General features: G+C 32.8%; 1 protein-coding gene across 30 annotated transcripts in view; it reads left to right on the forward strand.

Annotated features, from left to right (window-relative positions):
- Positions 1-17,017, forward strand: part of Adgrl3 (adhesion G protein-coupled receptor L3) — an 878,168-nt gene that overhangs the window by 518,109 nt on the left and 343,042 nt on the right. For 24 of the 30 annotated variants that reach the window (XM_087187879.1, XM_004849675.4, XM_021262304.2 and 21 more), the window contains one exon: positions 15,997-16,011. The exons of the other annotated variants lie outside the window; for them this stretch is intronic. In XM_087187879.1, the coding sequence (XP_087044005.1) occupies positions 15,997-16,011 (15 nt within the window). The remainder of the gene's footprint in view (positions 1-15,996; positions 16,012-17,017) is intronic. 30 annotated transcript variants of the gene reach the window in all.

A 17,017-nucleotide genomic window follows, 5' to 3' on the forward strand; every position in this document is an offset into this window, starting at 1 on the left:
ATGTGTCCTTAAATTATCCATTTCACTGAACCTTGGGTCCCTCCTCTATAGTGTGAAGATACTTATATGATGAATAAATAAGAATTTGCTTGTGAAATCTCTGGCATAATGCCAAGTGCATAGTAATTATTCAATTGGATCCAATTTAAAAAATTAAAGTGCTTAACTCACTATGATGTATCCCAGTCCCAGAAGTTTTTACTTGTGGTCTATACAATTACATAGTTGGCACCACTATGTGAACTTTTTTACTTTAATTCAAGAGATGACTGCCTTCTATGTGATGCCTTATACATCACTGTAATTTTGGTTCTTTTTGTCTCAATGGAGCTCTTTCTGTCTACGCTTATATTTCAGCATTGAAAAGTATTGTTTTAAATTTAAACATTTTTTCTTTTCGACAAAAATTGCCAAATGCATACTAGTGAGATTTCCTATTGCTGGGACAGAATACCTGACACCCGACACCTAGTGCAGAAGAAGTTTATTTCAGGCACATGGTTTCAGACTTTTCAGTCCATGGTTGATGGGCTTCACAGCAGGCACCCCATGGTGGCCTCATGGTGACTGCAAACTGAGAGAGGAAGAGCCAGAGTGAAGGGGCTAGGGACCAGATACTGTCCCAACAGCCAGAAGTGTGCTTTCCTGATGCCCTAGGTAGTTCTCTGGCCAGTCTAGTTGACAACACAGATTAGCCATCACAATAGGCTTTTCAGATTGCCTGTCAGTTAAATCTAGATAACTAATTTACGAAACACTCAGCCACCTGGAAAATGATAAGTGATACCACAGATGCTGATACATACACTGTAATGATGACTTGTAATGATCATTAACATATGTAAATATGAAGGCATATTACTACTGTATCACTAGCTTGAGTCTGCAGATGACTGACTTTAGTAAACATACTGCATTTCTGTATCAATTATACCAGTAGTTAATGATCTCTGCGCTCCTTTCCTCCAGTGAAAAAGCATTGCAAACCCTGTTATGCTTCTGTGACAATCAATGAATGTACCCATTTTTCCAATGTTTTTCCTACTAGAAATTAGTTCTTATTAATTCATCAAGTCAGTCAATCAGCAGGTATTTCTTGTGTATCCAGTGTTGACAAAAGCATACATTCTGTTGCCTTTAAATTGCCTATAAATATTTCAACTTCCTTGCTAATTTAGTGAGTTAGATTAATTGACTTTGATCTGAATTTAGGTTTAAATTATGTTATCTCAAAATCCTAAAAGTTACAAAAGACTCTGATGATATAAAAGTAAAACTATATAGGTTGCAGTTCAAAGCACTCCCTGTCACTGTTATGTAGACATTCCTCATTTAAAGACCTACCTGTTTGGACTTACGAGCTGTCTTTTTTTTTCTTTTGTACAGTTCTGTACACTTTGTTTATAGAGCCTCAATGTCTTTTTTGTTCAGTACGCCTTGTTTATACAATACTGTAACTTTTGCTAGTTGTACTGTATAGTACTGTAGTTTTTTGTTCTGTTGTACATTACAATACTGGATGTAAGAGTTAGGCAAATAAAAGCAAAGACATCAAGTCAAAGCTGGTTTTGAGCCTCTCTGTTCTGAATATTTTAATGTACATGCTGTATACAGTTTCTCCTTTAATGTCCAATTCACTTAACGACCAAGATGCAGGATCGGAACTCGGTGGTTACATGAGGAATGTCTGCATCTCTTACTCAAGTATTCGGGGCTCCTTTACACTAAAATGAACTGACAGTGACTTCTCAAAGCACTGTTCTGTGCTATGTTTTTAAAAGCCAAGAAATAAAAGTCCAATAAAATGAGCAATGGTTTTTACATAAGAAATATTTTATTAAATGATGTTTTACAATAAAGGTCTATCTAAACACATTTTTTTCTTATCAAAATAGGAAAGGCTATCCAAGGTCTAAATTCAAATAAATGTTATCATATGAAATGAGCAAGTAGAAAAGAATTATTTATGACTTCTGCCAAAGCCCTAGTCATCAGTCATGTTTTAGCTCTCTGTGAACTTAGGATAGATGACTCGGGTGGTTTGTCTTTTCTCTTTCTCCATTCCCAGGACTGACAAGTGAATAGACAAGATCAGCTCCAAGAAGTTCTGTTTGTCTCCTCTCTATGCCTGTGGCAGGAGATCTGTGGAATGTGTAAATTTGAGATCTCCAGCTACAGTTCTTTGAACTTTTCACACTCAGCTGCATATAACTGGAAAGGCTGTTATAAAAATAAGCTAGTAATATTGTAGAAAAAAAGTGTTAGAAATGAGTAAAGAAAATCTGCTATGCTAAACAAAGGCACAAGACTAACAGTACCTACCCCCAAACTGAAGTTACTGCTAAATAAAGATGAAACTCAGTATACCAAGAAAGTAGGAGTTAAAGAATGAGGCTCATCTACTATTTTGTTCCTGTGCAAGTGCACACATGAGCACATGTGCACACACACATACTACACACATGTTCCTTGCCCAACTCTGATTTCTGCTAGACCTGAGAAGAACTACTTTTTGGGAACTCATACTTATATTACTTACCCAGTTCTCACCTCAGATTCTTCTATTTGTCCTTTAGCATTCTACCTTAAAACCTCCCTTAAAGCCAATAGCATGCTTGGCCAGCACTCCAGCACTGCTTCTATGCAAGGGAGTTGGTATTGGTAAAGATGGTCCTCACTCACCAGGTAGGGACCTGTGCATAGTCACTGCAGCTTCCGGCATTTCAGTTGTATCTGGGGTGCAATCTATACATTTCTGGGAGATCTGAGTAGAGTTGTTCTTCCTAGCCAACAGCATTAATTATGCCCCATATTTTGGCTTTTCTTTTTCATCTGTATCTCTCTTCCTGTTTCCCTCACACTTACTTCTTTCTGGTATTAACAGCCTTCTTCACAGTCCTTGTCTCAGGCTCCATTTTCACAGGTCCAGACTGGACATTATATAACATAGGAATATTGGATTTATTGTGTTTGAAGAACCGAAAACATGCATATCATCAATCAAATAGTATTTATGGATATTATTTTGGAAATACGACATAACCATTTATAAGTCACATTTGTAACATTAATCATTTTGCCATCTTTTTAAACACTTAACATATTATCTGTCTTCCTAGAGAGCAACTGTAATCTTGTTAGTCAAGTAAGATTGACATTTTTGAAACAGTTGACCTATACCACAGTGGATCTCCTTTTTTCTGGTATTCTGCTAGGAATTACACTTTGAAGTAATTGAAATGATATCTTATTTAAGATCTCAATAAAACTTTAAAAAAGAGGTTTTCTCAACAGTTGTGGGCTACATGGCAAAATGTTGAAAGGTTCATAGCAGTGGAATTTCATGCAATCTCATATAAATGTATAGATTATTAAAGACAATATTAAATGACAAGTGGTGTTTGCAAGAGCACAGAGATAGGAGAATCATTGTTTTATTCCAGAAGAGTTAGTTGGGCAAAGGGTAACTTGTAACTAACTTTGTGTGTGTGTGTGCTTGTGTGTGTGTGTGTAAAAGGAAGTTTATGTGCAAAAAAATAATATATAAAAATGAAAATAAGATCTTCATTTACAAACAGCTGTTAAGAAGTAAAATCAAATGTATCAGAGTAAAATTCTAATAAGATTTTTTGCACTTCGTGGTAGTTACACTTTTTACTTTATCGTCTTAAACAAGGAAAACATTACTGTCACATAGAACTTGGGGGAGGATTTGGTATTATTTTTGAGCATCTATTTTAACTTTTATATTCTTGACCAATTGGTCAGAATATTTCTGGGAGAATTCTTGCATAAAGCTTTATCCTTTAACCAACTACCTTGGGAGGTAAAGGACTAGAAAAGAAAGAAGGCTTGAATCACCATTGTCTTAGCCACGTTCTTCATTACTGGGAAAAAATACCTGACACTTGCCACTTACAGGAGGAAGGCTTTATTTTGGCTCAATCCATAGAGTTTTCAGTCCACAGTCAGCTGGCCCAAAGGAAGGACAGCTTGGCAGAGGACCATGAGGAGAAGAGAGACGGTGGGGGCTCTGGGGAAAAACACAATACCACGTCCTTCCAGGCTTGCCTCCAGTGACCCGCCTCCTACCAGCCTCTTCCTCCTCCTCCTAGCAGCAAGTCAACTCCAAGCCCTCAAAATCCAGTCACCCCCCAAAGCCCTGCCTATGAGCTAAATAAATAAAAGAATAAATAATAAAAATAGGATTAAGTTTTCTTTCGTTTGTCCAAATGGAAGCAAACTAGGCTTGCTAGTGACTTGTTTTTCTGGTGGTAACAAGAAATATGTAGAGCTAACTTGATGAAATTTGGTCATTAACTTTAGCTGTCTAGCTTTCTTCTACATTGAAGGAGTTGTGTGGCTCTAGAAACAACAGATAGGATGTTTTAGACTTTAACATGTGCCTCACTAACCTTTTTCTAATATTCTTAGATACATATCAAATGTAGATCTGGTCCTATTAAAACTGCCATTTATTCACATTAACAAGATACCTTTGCTGCTAGGGGGAGAAAAAAAAGAAATGTAACCTCTCTTTTCTGCCTTCTTGAAGTTTGCAAGATAAATACGTACCGATTTTAAATGAAAGTGAACATCAGTGAACTGGACAGATTTATTGAGTTTGCTTGTAGCAAAATGAGTTTGTTCCATTTTCACACACTTTTTTATAGTGAATGTTTTAATCTATTGATGTCATGGAGAAATGCTACATTAGCTATAAAACAGAGAGAGGGCAGTGTTTGGTGACAGGACCAATAATACGTATAGTGCAATAAACACTCTGCAAGAGTTTAATGGCCTAGAAATCAAATAGAAAATATATAGTTTACTAAACTGCAAGAAGATTCATGAAAGACTGCTGATTCTTCCACATGCATAAACTTAACTTGTAGATAATATTAAGACATCAGTCTCGGTGTTAGATTCAACTGTGTTTGATTTAAAGAAGACAAACTTATTGTCAAAACACTGCAACACACCACCATTTTGTAAACTGTTTTGCCTTCCTTTGTATGTGCATTTGATTTTAACTTTTCATTTCTATAAAGTTAACATTTTGTCATAAATTTTTCTTCTTCTCTAAAATGCATATATACAGTAGAGAATAAAATAAGACCGTAGTCTGATGAATCCATCTACATGAATGATGAGGAAAGACTTGTGGGCTGAAATGCCATTGTGGCCAATAAATATTAATTTGATAAATCTATGAATTTGTGTCTTATCTCCATTCTGTGTTTCAAAATATATATATAGTTTAGTTAGTAGATGTCCACTTCTGTATGTCACATAGTTTTGATTATATATGGTAAATTATGTATACCAAATTCATAATTTAGGATTTCATTCAAAATATCATACATTTGAATATATTTTTAGTCCATTAACCATTAAAATAGTCAATCCAACTCTTATGTTACTTCATTTTCTGGGTGAGAAAAATTGTTCAATATAAACTGATCTGTTATCCTCTTGGGAGACTGTGAACACCATCCAGCAGCGTAAGTGTTGGATATGTGCTATCTTTCCTAAATTTACAGCTGACTTTTGTGATTTTTAAGCAAGCAATTTAATTTCTTCTGACTACTTTTTTCATCTCTAAAATGTTGATTTTATAACACAGCTTTTAAGTTATAATTGAGAGTGATAACATAATTCCTAATTTAAAAAGTATTTTGATAAATAAGTTAATTTTAAGGGCTTATACAAAATAAAGATGCAATAACTATATAGTGTTATTACTGTAAATGCTTCTTATTTCAATTATACATCCTTTTAACTGTACTTAAAAACACCGCAAATGCTTTCATTATGGAAAAATGTAGCATGATGGAACAGAACATAGTAGTTTTTGCTTTTCCCTTTTTTAGTAGAGTATTGACCAAAAATAACAAATAGTTTGACTAAACTTTATATTCAGAAAAATAATTACTTTAGCATGGTAGTGGTAAAATCCACTTATATATTTTATATTTTTTAATTTTGTCTTTGTTGATATGAATAAAGTTGTTCTAGTTATTCAGGAGCATGTAAAATAGAGAACCCTTGCATTGATTTAACAAATCTAAAACCCTTATTGAGTAGCTCCTGTATTCCAGGCACTGTTCTGGGTGCTGAGTGACTAAGTCAGACCACTGGTGGACATACACAGCTTACTCTTCAACAGATCAGCCAAGCATGTTATCACAGGGTTCCTGGGAAAACAGAATTCCCACTTGAAATTAATTTGCTCTTTCAAGTTGTATTTTTTAAATGATCTCCTTATGTAATATATACAATAAATATAAAATGCTGACAGATATACCTATAAACTTGAAATTAAAAATGTAATAGAAACTATATTCAGCTCACTAGATACCAAGCACGTTTTTGTCTATAAGGAAGTTCATTTCATTAAAAAGTGAGAAAATTAAACCTAATAATGTTATACTGTTGGTGGTTCCTTCCTCAATACTTTTACTAGTAAATTTGTTTTTATGACCTTTTTGCAGATGGCTTTTAAGGGAAAAAATGAGGACTACTTAGTTTAAATAGACTGTAAAGTATGTTACCAGTGGTCCAATAGAGCAAAGAATAATGTAGTCATTTGTTTTATTCTCTAAAACTTACTTGTCCTGTAATTTTACTCATTTTGGTAAAAGCAAACAAACAAAAAGTGCATTTAGTGAATTGCCTAGCAGATGTTGGCTGAATGCCGTAAAGAATAGAAAGGAAAATACACGTTATGTTGATATCTGTTTCTTTTAATTTAATTTTTAAATTCAGTTTCTCAGCTTTGAGTGTTGAGTCACATTATATACATTTGAATGTCTGTTTGTTATTCCCTTTCTTAAATTTGACCTACCTAATTTATAACCAAGTTTTAAGGAATATTCATTCATTCCAAAATTATCTGTCATGTGAAGAACATAAATTCATAAAACAAACAGGGAAAAATATACCAGTGTTCTTAGAAGCCTGAAATTCTATGTCAGATATTACAGTATTGCAGAATGAAAACTATGAACACTCCAAGGTTAGAGTGGAAAATAATTAGAAACTATTCACTATCCAATTTACTATGTTTGGCTGGGTCAAACAAATCATTACTAAATTGTCATGGACAGACTCTGATGGTCACTGAAAAATAAATTTGAAACTGTGTAATAGTAAAGAGAAAGTAAAGAGTAAAAGAAACTTTTGTCTTCTATGCTAAAAACCACGTCTTTATGACTTACAATTAATTTTTTTTTAAATTTCTTTCAAGTCAGAAAAAAAAGAAGCAAATAGGTGTATGTAAGCCTCTTTTTCTTTGGCATATTTAATGCTTCTCCTCCTGCATGTTTTACACCCCCATCAGACAGTACTGATTTACAGGTGACCAGCATGTGCCCTGTGAGTCTGGAATGTGATACTGCTCTATGTGCAAAGAGGTCTGAACATAGATGACAGCCCCGAGAGATTCTTTAGCAAAATTCAGTGCGATACGTTTTAAGGAAAAGTTATTGCTAGTTATTAATAGAAACTTTAAAGGGTTTGTTAAAATCACAATCAGACATTTGCATTGTGAGAAGGACAATAAATCATTTTCTCTACCTGAGGAATGTAATTTAGCAGATCAAGCACTGGTGGCAGTTAGAGAGTAATAGGGGAAACTGGGAACAACATTTCCTCCCTCAATTAATGGGATTACTCTGTGTTTGCATGTGAAAGATAATGGTCAGCATTTGAACTCTGGTGTCAGAAGTTTGGCCTTGTATCTTTGGTGTAGCACTTACTCTTTTACCCCTTTGTAATACTGGAATTATAATACTATCTACTTCAGAGTGATATGGTATTAAGTGAATAATACTTGTAAGATATTTAAAACTGAGATCATGGAGTAAACAACAAGCACTGAATAAGTATGCATTGTCTTCATTATTATTATTGTTTTCACCTTCTTTTTTGCCATATAAAATAGTGTAGAGGTTGAAACTGCAGGCTCCACTGTTCAAATACCAGCTCTACCAACTACTAGTTCTGAGTGTTGTACTCAGTCTCCCCATGTACATAATGATGACAGTAATCCCTACAGTGTTATTGTGAGGATTAAATAAGATAATAGAGATAGAGCACCTGGCAAGTAGTTTGACATAGTTTAAATGACAAATGAGACAGAATAATTTGTCTTCATATCAATGAGAAGAAATTTTTCTGAGATGATAAGATCTTAGTAAATGAGTGTAGACTATTTTGTAGTCTATAGTTACATAGGTAAAAAGGGAAAGCTGTAATAGATTCCAGTATAAAGAGGTAAGTAATATGTAAGAATTTAATGTTTCAGGATGTCTCCTTATCATAAGTAACAGATACTCTTTACCATCTGTACGATTTGCTCTTTCTCATTGCTCATAGCTTTGAATACACCATACCAAGGCCATGCTTGCAAACATTTGCAGATGATTTTGAAAGCATGTCTGTGCCACTTTTGGCCACCAGTTGTAACAAGACTGTGGAGAGAAATTGATGAAAACAAAAGTGAACAATACAGAGTTTTCTGCCTTCAAGAAGCTCTGAGTGCTTTTAGATAGAAAGACAGCAACAAATCTCAAAAAAGGAACAGTAAATGAGACATTTCAAGTGAAAATAAATTTGACCAGCACACTCGACCATGGAATAAATACCATGAGTTGTTTATTATCGGTCCATGAGCTAAGTATATCTTTCACATTTAAGAGTTAAAATAATCATAATAAGAAGATGATGACTCTGTGACAGAGCTTGTGCAAAGTCCAAAAAGCCTAAATTATTTCCTACCAAGAATTTCAGTAGATGTCTGCCAGTCCCTAGACTAGACCATTATTGAAAACTCCCTGTTCCAAGAAAACTGTGTTAAAAGTATACAGTTATTCAGTGTGCCTTTTGATAAGTTAAATACATTCTCAAAGAAATGGAAACATAATCTACTAAAAACAGGTTTTACCTTTACTCAGAGGCAGAAGTCGAGACATTCTGATCCAGGTTGGCAAAATGAGCACAAGCAAAGAAATAAACATTAATGTAGATTATTGTAACAATAAGTAAGCCATCGTGAAGTATATGTTAATGTATAGAATAGGGAAAATATAGTATTAAAAGAACAATAAGAAACATTTTATAAAAGTACTGTAGTAATGCAAAGACTTGGAATTTATAATACATGAATTGACATCAAAATTTTAAAAAACGCTAAAGGAACAAATGAATAAGTATCTGAAATCTACCTTCCATGGGATTCACTTCATGTACATAGGATATATTTGACATACATTTTTCATTAAAAATTCTGAAATTAATTTTGTTTCAGTTTTTGAAATTTTATTGTATTTTTATCTTATTATTAGCCAACTTATTACTAAGGAGAAAATATTTTCTGTTCCTTGGCTAATGACTCCAATCCCAAGTTGGCTGTGGCATTTGGAAGAGTTCTCAAAAATATCAGAGTATGTTGTAGCATCTCAGCATTCTTAGGCTATTTGTTAAAATGCTGGGTTTCATTGTTTTTGTTTTGTTTGTTCTTTACCGAATTTCTTCATGGGTATTGCCTCATTCTTTGCCTGAATTGATGATAGAAACTTGTGATTCCAGTATTAATTCATAAGATCTTTTTTTTTTTTTGGTACCGGGGATTAAACTCAGGACCTTGCGCTTTCGAGGCAGGCGCCAGAACCACTGAGCTAAATCCTGGGCCCGATTCATAAGATCTTAAAAGCTCTGCTAAAGAGAAAAAATTTATTTAGCTAAAATTCTATTGGAGGTAAAGTCTTGTGACTTCTCAATAGCTTTTGGGTTTTCTTAACAATATATTTAGGAAGAAATTTCTGTTTTCACAGTACCTTGAGTTTGGTCCACTTCCCTCTCCCCAAAAAGTTAAGTAAATCAAAATTATCACATTACTTGACTATTTTTAATGCTATTAAGGATTAAAAAGTAAATTGTGATTTGGGCCTGGTATCGTCTTTCTTTTTTTAATTTGTAAAATAGTAAATGAGAATAAGTGACCTAACAAAATTTTAGCTCCAAAAACCCTGGAAATATTAATATAAAATATTTAATTTCTTGGATTAGATGCAGATTCAACTTTAATATAACATTTGCTGCATATATAGAGCATGATGCCTAGAACATATTAGTAAGAATCAGTTAAAAATGTGTCTTAGAAACAGCTGATGACATTTCCATGGGAAGTTTGGTTTTGGTAGAACTCTTGTTCTTTGTCTGACTTTAGCTTCTGGTATATCCTCACCTCTCTCTCATTCACTTCTATTCTTGTCTGTTTCTAAAGTCTTTACATGGGTGTTTTGGAAAGCACTTAAGAATAGCATATCATTGATGAATAAGTTTCTTGAAAGAACCTCTTGTTTGAATCCAAGTTTCCCCAAGGGAGAGATCAGTTCATTCTAACACATTCAGACCACCAGATTCACAAGTTCCTATGAGATAGTTCCACATGGTGTTGGCACATGTTTAGTAACTATTAACTATTACAATTTTTATTACCTTTCTTTGCATTCATGGCCCTGAGGGACTTGCCTGTTATCTGGAACTCCCCAGATAGGTTCAGTGGATCTGAGGTATCACCCTATGTAGGCAGTGTTTTACACTACCAAACCACTCCCTCTTCATTTTTATGTAACAAATGTAAATGTCATATGGCTATTACATAGTGGGGACAAATCATTGTAACAAGGGTGCATCCTTGAGACAGCAAATGTAGTATTGATTTTAAGTGTCTCCAATAATAACTTTGAAAATTTATTATTTTTACTAGAGCTACTAGAAAGAGATTCGAAAAGGAGTCTACTAATAGCACCATTTTCTTCTAAACAGCTAAATTAACAGTTTGAAAGGTTCTACAGATCTGTCATCGGAATGGAATGTTAACACAAAATAAAATCCTGTCTCCATTACCGCAGCATCTATGGATATCATATTTAAGTGTTTAAATTAGAATGTGGCTACTTAAAACATTTTATGAATTATTGACTTTTCAATCTACACACTCTAGGATGAAATTCATTAGGAGGTGTTCGCTTTGAAAACACGTTACATACAGGCATTGTAATACAAGGTGCTGTGTGCCACACTTTTATTCACTGGTGCATAGGCTTTACTTGGAAAACATAATTTAGAAGCGAAGCTGCAGAGATTACTCCTGTCTCATTAAATAAAGGATTAGCACTTTATTTACTGAAAGAGACAGATGTCTGTCAGAAGTTTTGATATGCAGTACACCAAAAAATATAATGAACTTCACAGATCTAGTTTCTATGTACTGAAGAGCTTCTATATTTTATTGGTAGATATGAAATAGAAGAAGAAAGAGTATTATCATTTCATAACAATAAGAATTTGTAGAGCATGAGGTGTTGAGCAAGTATGTTTCCAGTGTTAAGAGAAATTTTATTTCCCTTAGCCAACTAACATGGAACCCATCTTTCCCTGATTTATCTTCTCTTTCCCTGATTTATCGTATCTTCTCTTGAGTGATGCTTTTAATCTTCATTGTCAAGGGATGATAACATTTAGCATTGTGTCAGCCAATGTCTTTCTTTGAAAATGCCATACTTCTATTTATTCGTTGCCCAGAAACAGAACAAATATTGGTCGAGTTCTTTCTACATGTTGGGCTCTAGAGATATATACAATAATTGTATATTATTGATAATCATTGAGTGAAATCGAAAGCTGGATTTGAATCCCGACTCTACCACTTATTAACCATACAGCCATGCTCTTTGTGCCTCAGTTTCCTCATTTGAAAATTAAAATAATGAGAAGTCTACCTCATAAGACTACTGCAATATTGAGATATCACAAGTATTACATAAAAAACTAGTGTTCAAGAAATGAATATTTTAACATATACAGGGCCCTTTCCTGAGGAGATTCCATGTATTTTATGTATCGTCTCTTAAGTATGCTTCCTCATGGATTTGGTGGCCGAGAGGAAAGGGAGAACAAGAGTACAACAATAAAAATGTGTTGTACTGAGTTTACATGTTGGCAGAGTGAGTGTGTCATACAGAAAAAGTCAGATCAGAGCAGCTTACCCACCAGTGTGGGCCTTGGTCAAGTTCTTTGACTTTCTGAGTTTTTGATACATCATTTCAGATGAAAATAATAAATACCACATGACAATATTGTTTGAAGAATTGAATCAGCTGATTCATATGAAATCATTTAGTTAAAGTATAGTGTGGCTTCCAAATGTAAAGTAGTATTGTGAACTTTTGATTATTTACTTGTTGGTGACTTTGTGGATTTTCTACAAGCCAATTTTCATCTCAAAACTAATTTTTTATTTACTTAGTTTACTTTTCTGCCCCTTCCCTCACTGCTCTGCTGCCATATGACAGGGTTATCCAAATGTATTTTTAAAATCTAAGCTGAATTTAACTAACAATATAATTGTTTAAAATACTATTACATTTTCATGAAAAAAAATTTGCTTATAAATTATTTATACTTTTATAACCATCTTATGTCCCTCATAAGTATCTTTTAATTGAGATATTATGAAATAAAGAAGCATTATTAGATTATAGCATTGTACTTTTTGGACATTTGCATTGTAGATAGAAAATGTGACCTATGAAAGTTTAAAACAAACAAAAATTTAAAAGACATTAGAATTAAAAGCAATTTCATAGTTCTTTGTTACGGCGCTAATAATTTTTGGTATGCAACAAATTTAATTCGCTGTAATTGGCAATGCAGTTTGAAAAAGCTTGGCAATGCGTGCGTATGCTCTCTGATCCATACCTTCCTAATTAGAGAACACAATTCAGAAGTATTGCATATTGTTCAAAACATGGTTAGAACTGATAACGTCTCGGTCTCAGTTTTTTACACAATAACATGAATGTAAATTATATCTATTTCATAATCTGTTGAAGATTGAAGGAAACTTTTATTAGTCTTTTTTCCAGTTACTTACTTCTATATAGAAAAAAAATTACTTGTAATTTGAATTTGTCATTTTCTCTAACCACAGGATATAGCCCATGAGACTAAGCTTAACAAAGGACAACAATGAAATCACTTTAAGAAATATATAAAATATTTATAGAAATTGAATGGATAATAAAACAAGTTTGAGGATTAAAAGTGGAGAGAAAAGAATAAAAACAAGTTCCAAAGAGGCTTGGAAATGAATGATGACAGTTCTATTGTCAGAATTCAGGATATTGGACCAGCTGAAAACAGAAGATCCTGAAGAAGAACCAAGCACATTTGTCACTGTATAATTTATTTATTTATTTTCTCATTATAGCAAAGAAATACTAGCATATTCTAGGCCTGTGTTTTCAGATTTTTTCAGGCTGTTGTATGGCAACAAAGTATTGCCAATAGAACTTCCAAGAGTATCCAATTTACTCCTGCTCCGTTTCCCTCCAGTTTTACTTTTAATGAGTTGGAGATAAAAATTTTTCATAAATTTTACTTTCTTCTCCATTCATTAAAGTATGCATATATATTAGGTAGATAATGCATTGCACATATGACTTTACCTAGTACATCCAAGTTCTGTTTCACAATTTTTTCTTTGTGCAACATGCTACAACATCAAGAAGCAAACTATTCAGTTATTCAATTATGCATTTACTTCAAGAATTATTCATTGTATATTTATTATATACCAGGCACTGAGTGTATGTGAAGAATATAGTAGCACTCATGTGTCTTTTAACTAATGTGTTTGTTGTTTCAGAAAAGAGAAACTTTTAGAATCAGAGTTAGAACATAAGCAATCACTGCCTAATTCTAAACATTACTAAGCTTTTCAACAACAAATTATGTTTTCTTGCCAGTTTTCATTATAGGAATATGATTTGTGTGGGCATGTTTCAACTTAAATTATAGGACTATTTTACTTCAGTCTTGAAAATAGCAAATAAATGATAAATGAGCTTCAGCCAGTCATGACATGAACAGGGCCATAATAAATTTCTCCAGAGCAGAACTGCCTAATAAATCTTAATTTTTAGAAACCAAGTAAGAGGCAAGCTTTACTGGCTACAGTTTATGCCAGTGTCTTTGAAATTAGATCAGAACCATAGAATTAAAAGTAAAATTTACCAAATGACAGTTGAAATAATAGACATCAAAATTCTTTGATAAACAAAAATTTCCATTAAATGGTAAGACAGTATTTGCATAATATATTAGGAACATGATCACTATTCTTTGTTACATATCTTGTCTTTTGCATTAAGTAATTGTTAAAGAGAAATGTCATTCACAGAGAAGTTAAGATATTTGTTTTCTTGAATGTCTACAAATTTTATGTGAAATATTTCTAACTTTGGAAGCCTACATGTTTCACAATATAAATGATCCAAATTCAATTCTCAAAAGGATTTGTATTTGAAGCTATTTCAAGGAACCAAAATATTGTAGTTGAAAATCCTTTATAGACTAGAAATTGACAAATGACAACTTACTGTCATTTCCCATCTCCATCCCCAATCTTCACTGTAATGAGCCTCAACTTCAAACTTTTGAAACTATTGATGAAATCCTTCTTTAAGGTGTAAGGTCTTCTCCTTGTCAGTTTCAATACAGGTCAGTATTTTAGTGGATACGTGAAGTACATCTCTTAGAATAAAGCTTTTATGCGGCCTGTATGGGGTCAGACAGACTGAACCATGAAGTCACTGAATGAAGAGTAATTGAAAATGATGATAAATTGTAATGTAATAATAGAGTTTTTAAAAGAGCTCTAGGAAAGACTGTTAAAAATAGGATTTATAATTAGTGAAATATATCTTTTCAGGCAAAAATTTTTAATGTATCAATTTTTCTTCAAACGTGAGATTGAGATTTCAAAGTAAAGTCAGTGGATAGAAAAAAAGTTTAAATCAAAGCACAAAAATGTCACCCAAATATAATTACTGAGAATAGTATTTCTTTCTCGTTTTTTAAACTTCCTGGTTTTCACTTTATTTACTAAGCCTAATATATCAGTTCATCCCTTCCACTAAAATTGCCTTCATATTACATTAGGTATAATTTTTAGTTTTTATTATGAAGCCATTCTCCCTGATATCTTTGCTTTTTTCTTGTTAGTTTCTTTTTTCTCATTAAGATATAGGCAAGTCGTATCTAATGAGACAACCGTTTTTAAGATAAAGTGCTGCTTGTGACTGTCAGGAATATGTTACAGTTTTTCAGAATTTTCACTGTCTTGTATCTATCAGTCCTCTAAAAATAATAAAATTTAAAATAAGATATACATATATATGTATAAAATCTTTGAGAATCCCATATTACTTATGGAAGATAAAAACATTTTTAGATAAAAATTTCAGAGAAGGCCAGAGTCAGTGGCTCATTATTTATATGACCCTTCTGATATCAGATTTCTCTTAGATAGTATGTTTCCACAGTAATATCAAATATGGGTGAGTCAGACAGAAGTTTCTTTAATAAGGACTCTAAGTCCATTAATTGGAGAAGCATCTTGCCTGTTACTATGTACCTCATAAGACTGACAAGCTACAGAAATCTTAGGCCCTAGGAATGAATTATGGACATGTTTCTTCTGAAGAGATCAATTCTTAAAGCACCATGAAAACCAAGACTATTACATTAAATAGTGGTATAAAACCATAATATTTATAAGTGAAATGAATCAAACTATTTGAAAGCTTTATGTCTATGTAATTGCTGATCTTTTTTGAATGGAAATATTGATATTCTTATTATAAATACTGCATTTCCTATGTCTATATAAGGATGTGTTTATTCTTAGATTGATTTTCACCATATTTATTCTGAATTTTAAAGTTTATAATACGATTACTTTAAAGCAATAATTGTATTAGAGAAATGGGCTTTTAAAAAAACAATGTTCAATGAAGCAAGTATGAGTGAAGAAAATTATTTACTTTCAGTTTGGAAGAGGTGAATAATAAGTGCTTGGCCAATACCGTACCATTAATCTATTCTCTTTTCTCCTTTCTCTCTTTACTTCTCTCTCTCCAATAGAAGTGGAACAAAAAGGTAATTGAATACCTTTTATAAATTATATACTATTTATAGGCTAAGTTATTTAACAGTTTAACATTTAGTTAAAATAATTTTGTTATTAATTCTTATCTATTTTATGAGATTTTATTTACTACTTCTGCTGCTCAACTTCACTTTTATATGTTTTCCTGACCAGTGCTGGTTTGATCTTCTCATCCTAACACAGTTTAATATTGTAAAATTTTCAACACTGTATTTTATTCCTCTTAATTTTTAAATAAGTAGTTAGAAATCCAGTAAATGTGATGAATAGTTATTGGTTTAGATTTGTTTCTGGGTGTGCATTAATTTTTAACTACTGGGAGGAGAGGGAGATAGTTATTTTTTAATCTACTAAATTAGTTTAGTAACTAAGGGCTGATTATTAACTATAGCACAAAATTATGTAAAATTTGGACAACAAAGGATAACTATTCTTTTTTGTTTTTGTACTGGGGGTTGAACTCAGTAAGGCAGGTGTGGTGCCACTGAGCTAAATTCTTGGCCCCAAAGCATAACTATGCTTTTCAGTTAAAGCAATCATGAAAAGATCCTTACAAAGTTTTTATAACTGCATATTTTATTGATTTTATTACAGATCATAAATTGATAATGGTCCTCTGTATGTTCCGTGGAATATTTTAGTAGCCAGCTTTTCCCTCACACTCTTCATTTCCTCAAAAATAAAACTTTGGAAATGTGAGCAATATATATATTTTTTCTACAATCTCCAAAACCTAGCTGTTCCAACTTACACTGTTTTCCATTGGATCTATGGTTATTATTGCTATTAAAAAGCTAATCACTAATGCTGAAATAGTAATAGTTTAATCATTAAAAAATGGGTCATTGTCCAAATTCCTGTGATTTCCCAATTTCTCCATCCCACACTTCTGATTGTTTCAAACACAGCAGTAGACTGCATGATGATTTTTCAGCGTGTTTGCTTCGCAAATATATTAAAGCAGTGTTTCCCATAGCAGGTTCAGCAGAATGCCAC

This window comes from Heterocephalus glaber, unplaced genomic scaffold (genome assembly GCF_053883595.1).
Source record: "Heterocephalus glaber isolate CG9 unplaced genomic scaffold, H.glaber_assembly_v1.0 deba00001509, whole genome shotgun sequence".
Lineage (NCBI taxonomy): Eukaryota > Metazoa > Chordata > Mammalia > Rodentia > Bathyergidae > Heterocephalus > Heterocephalus glaber.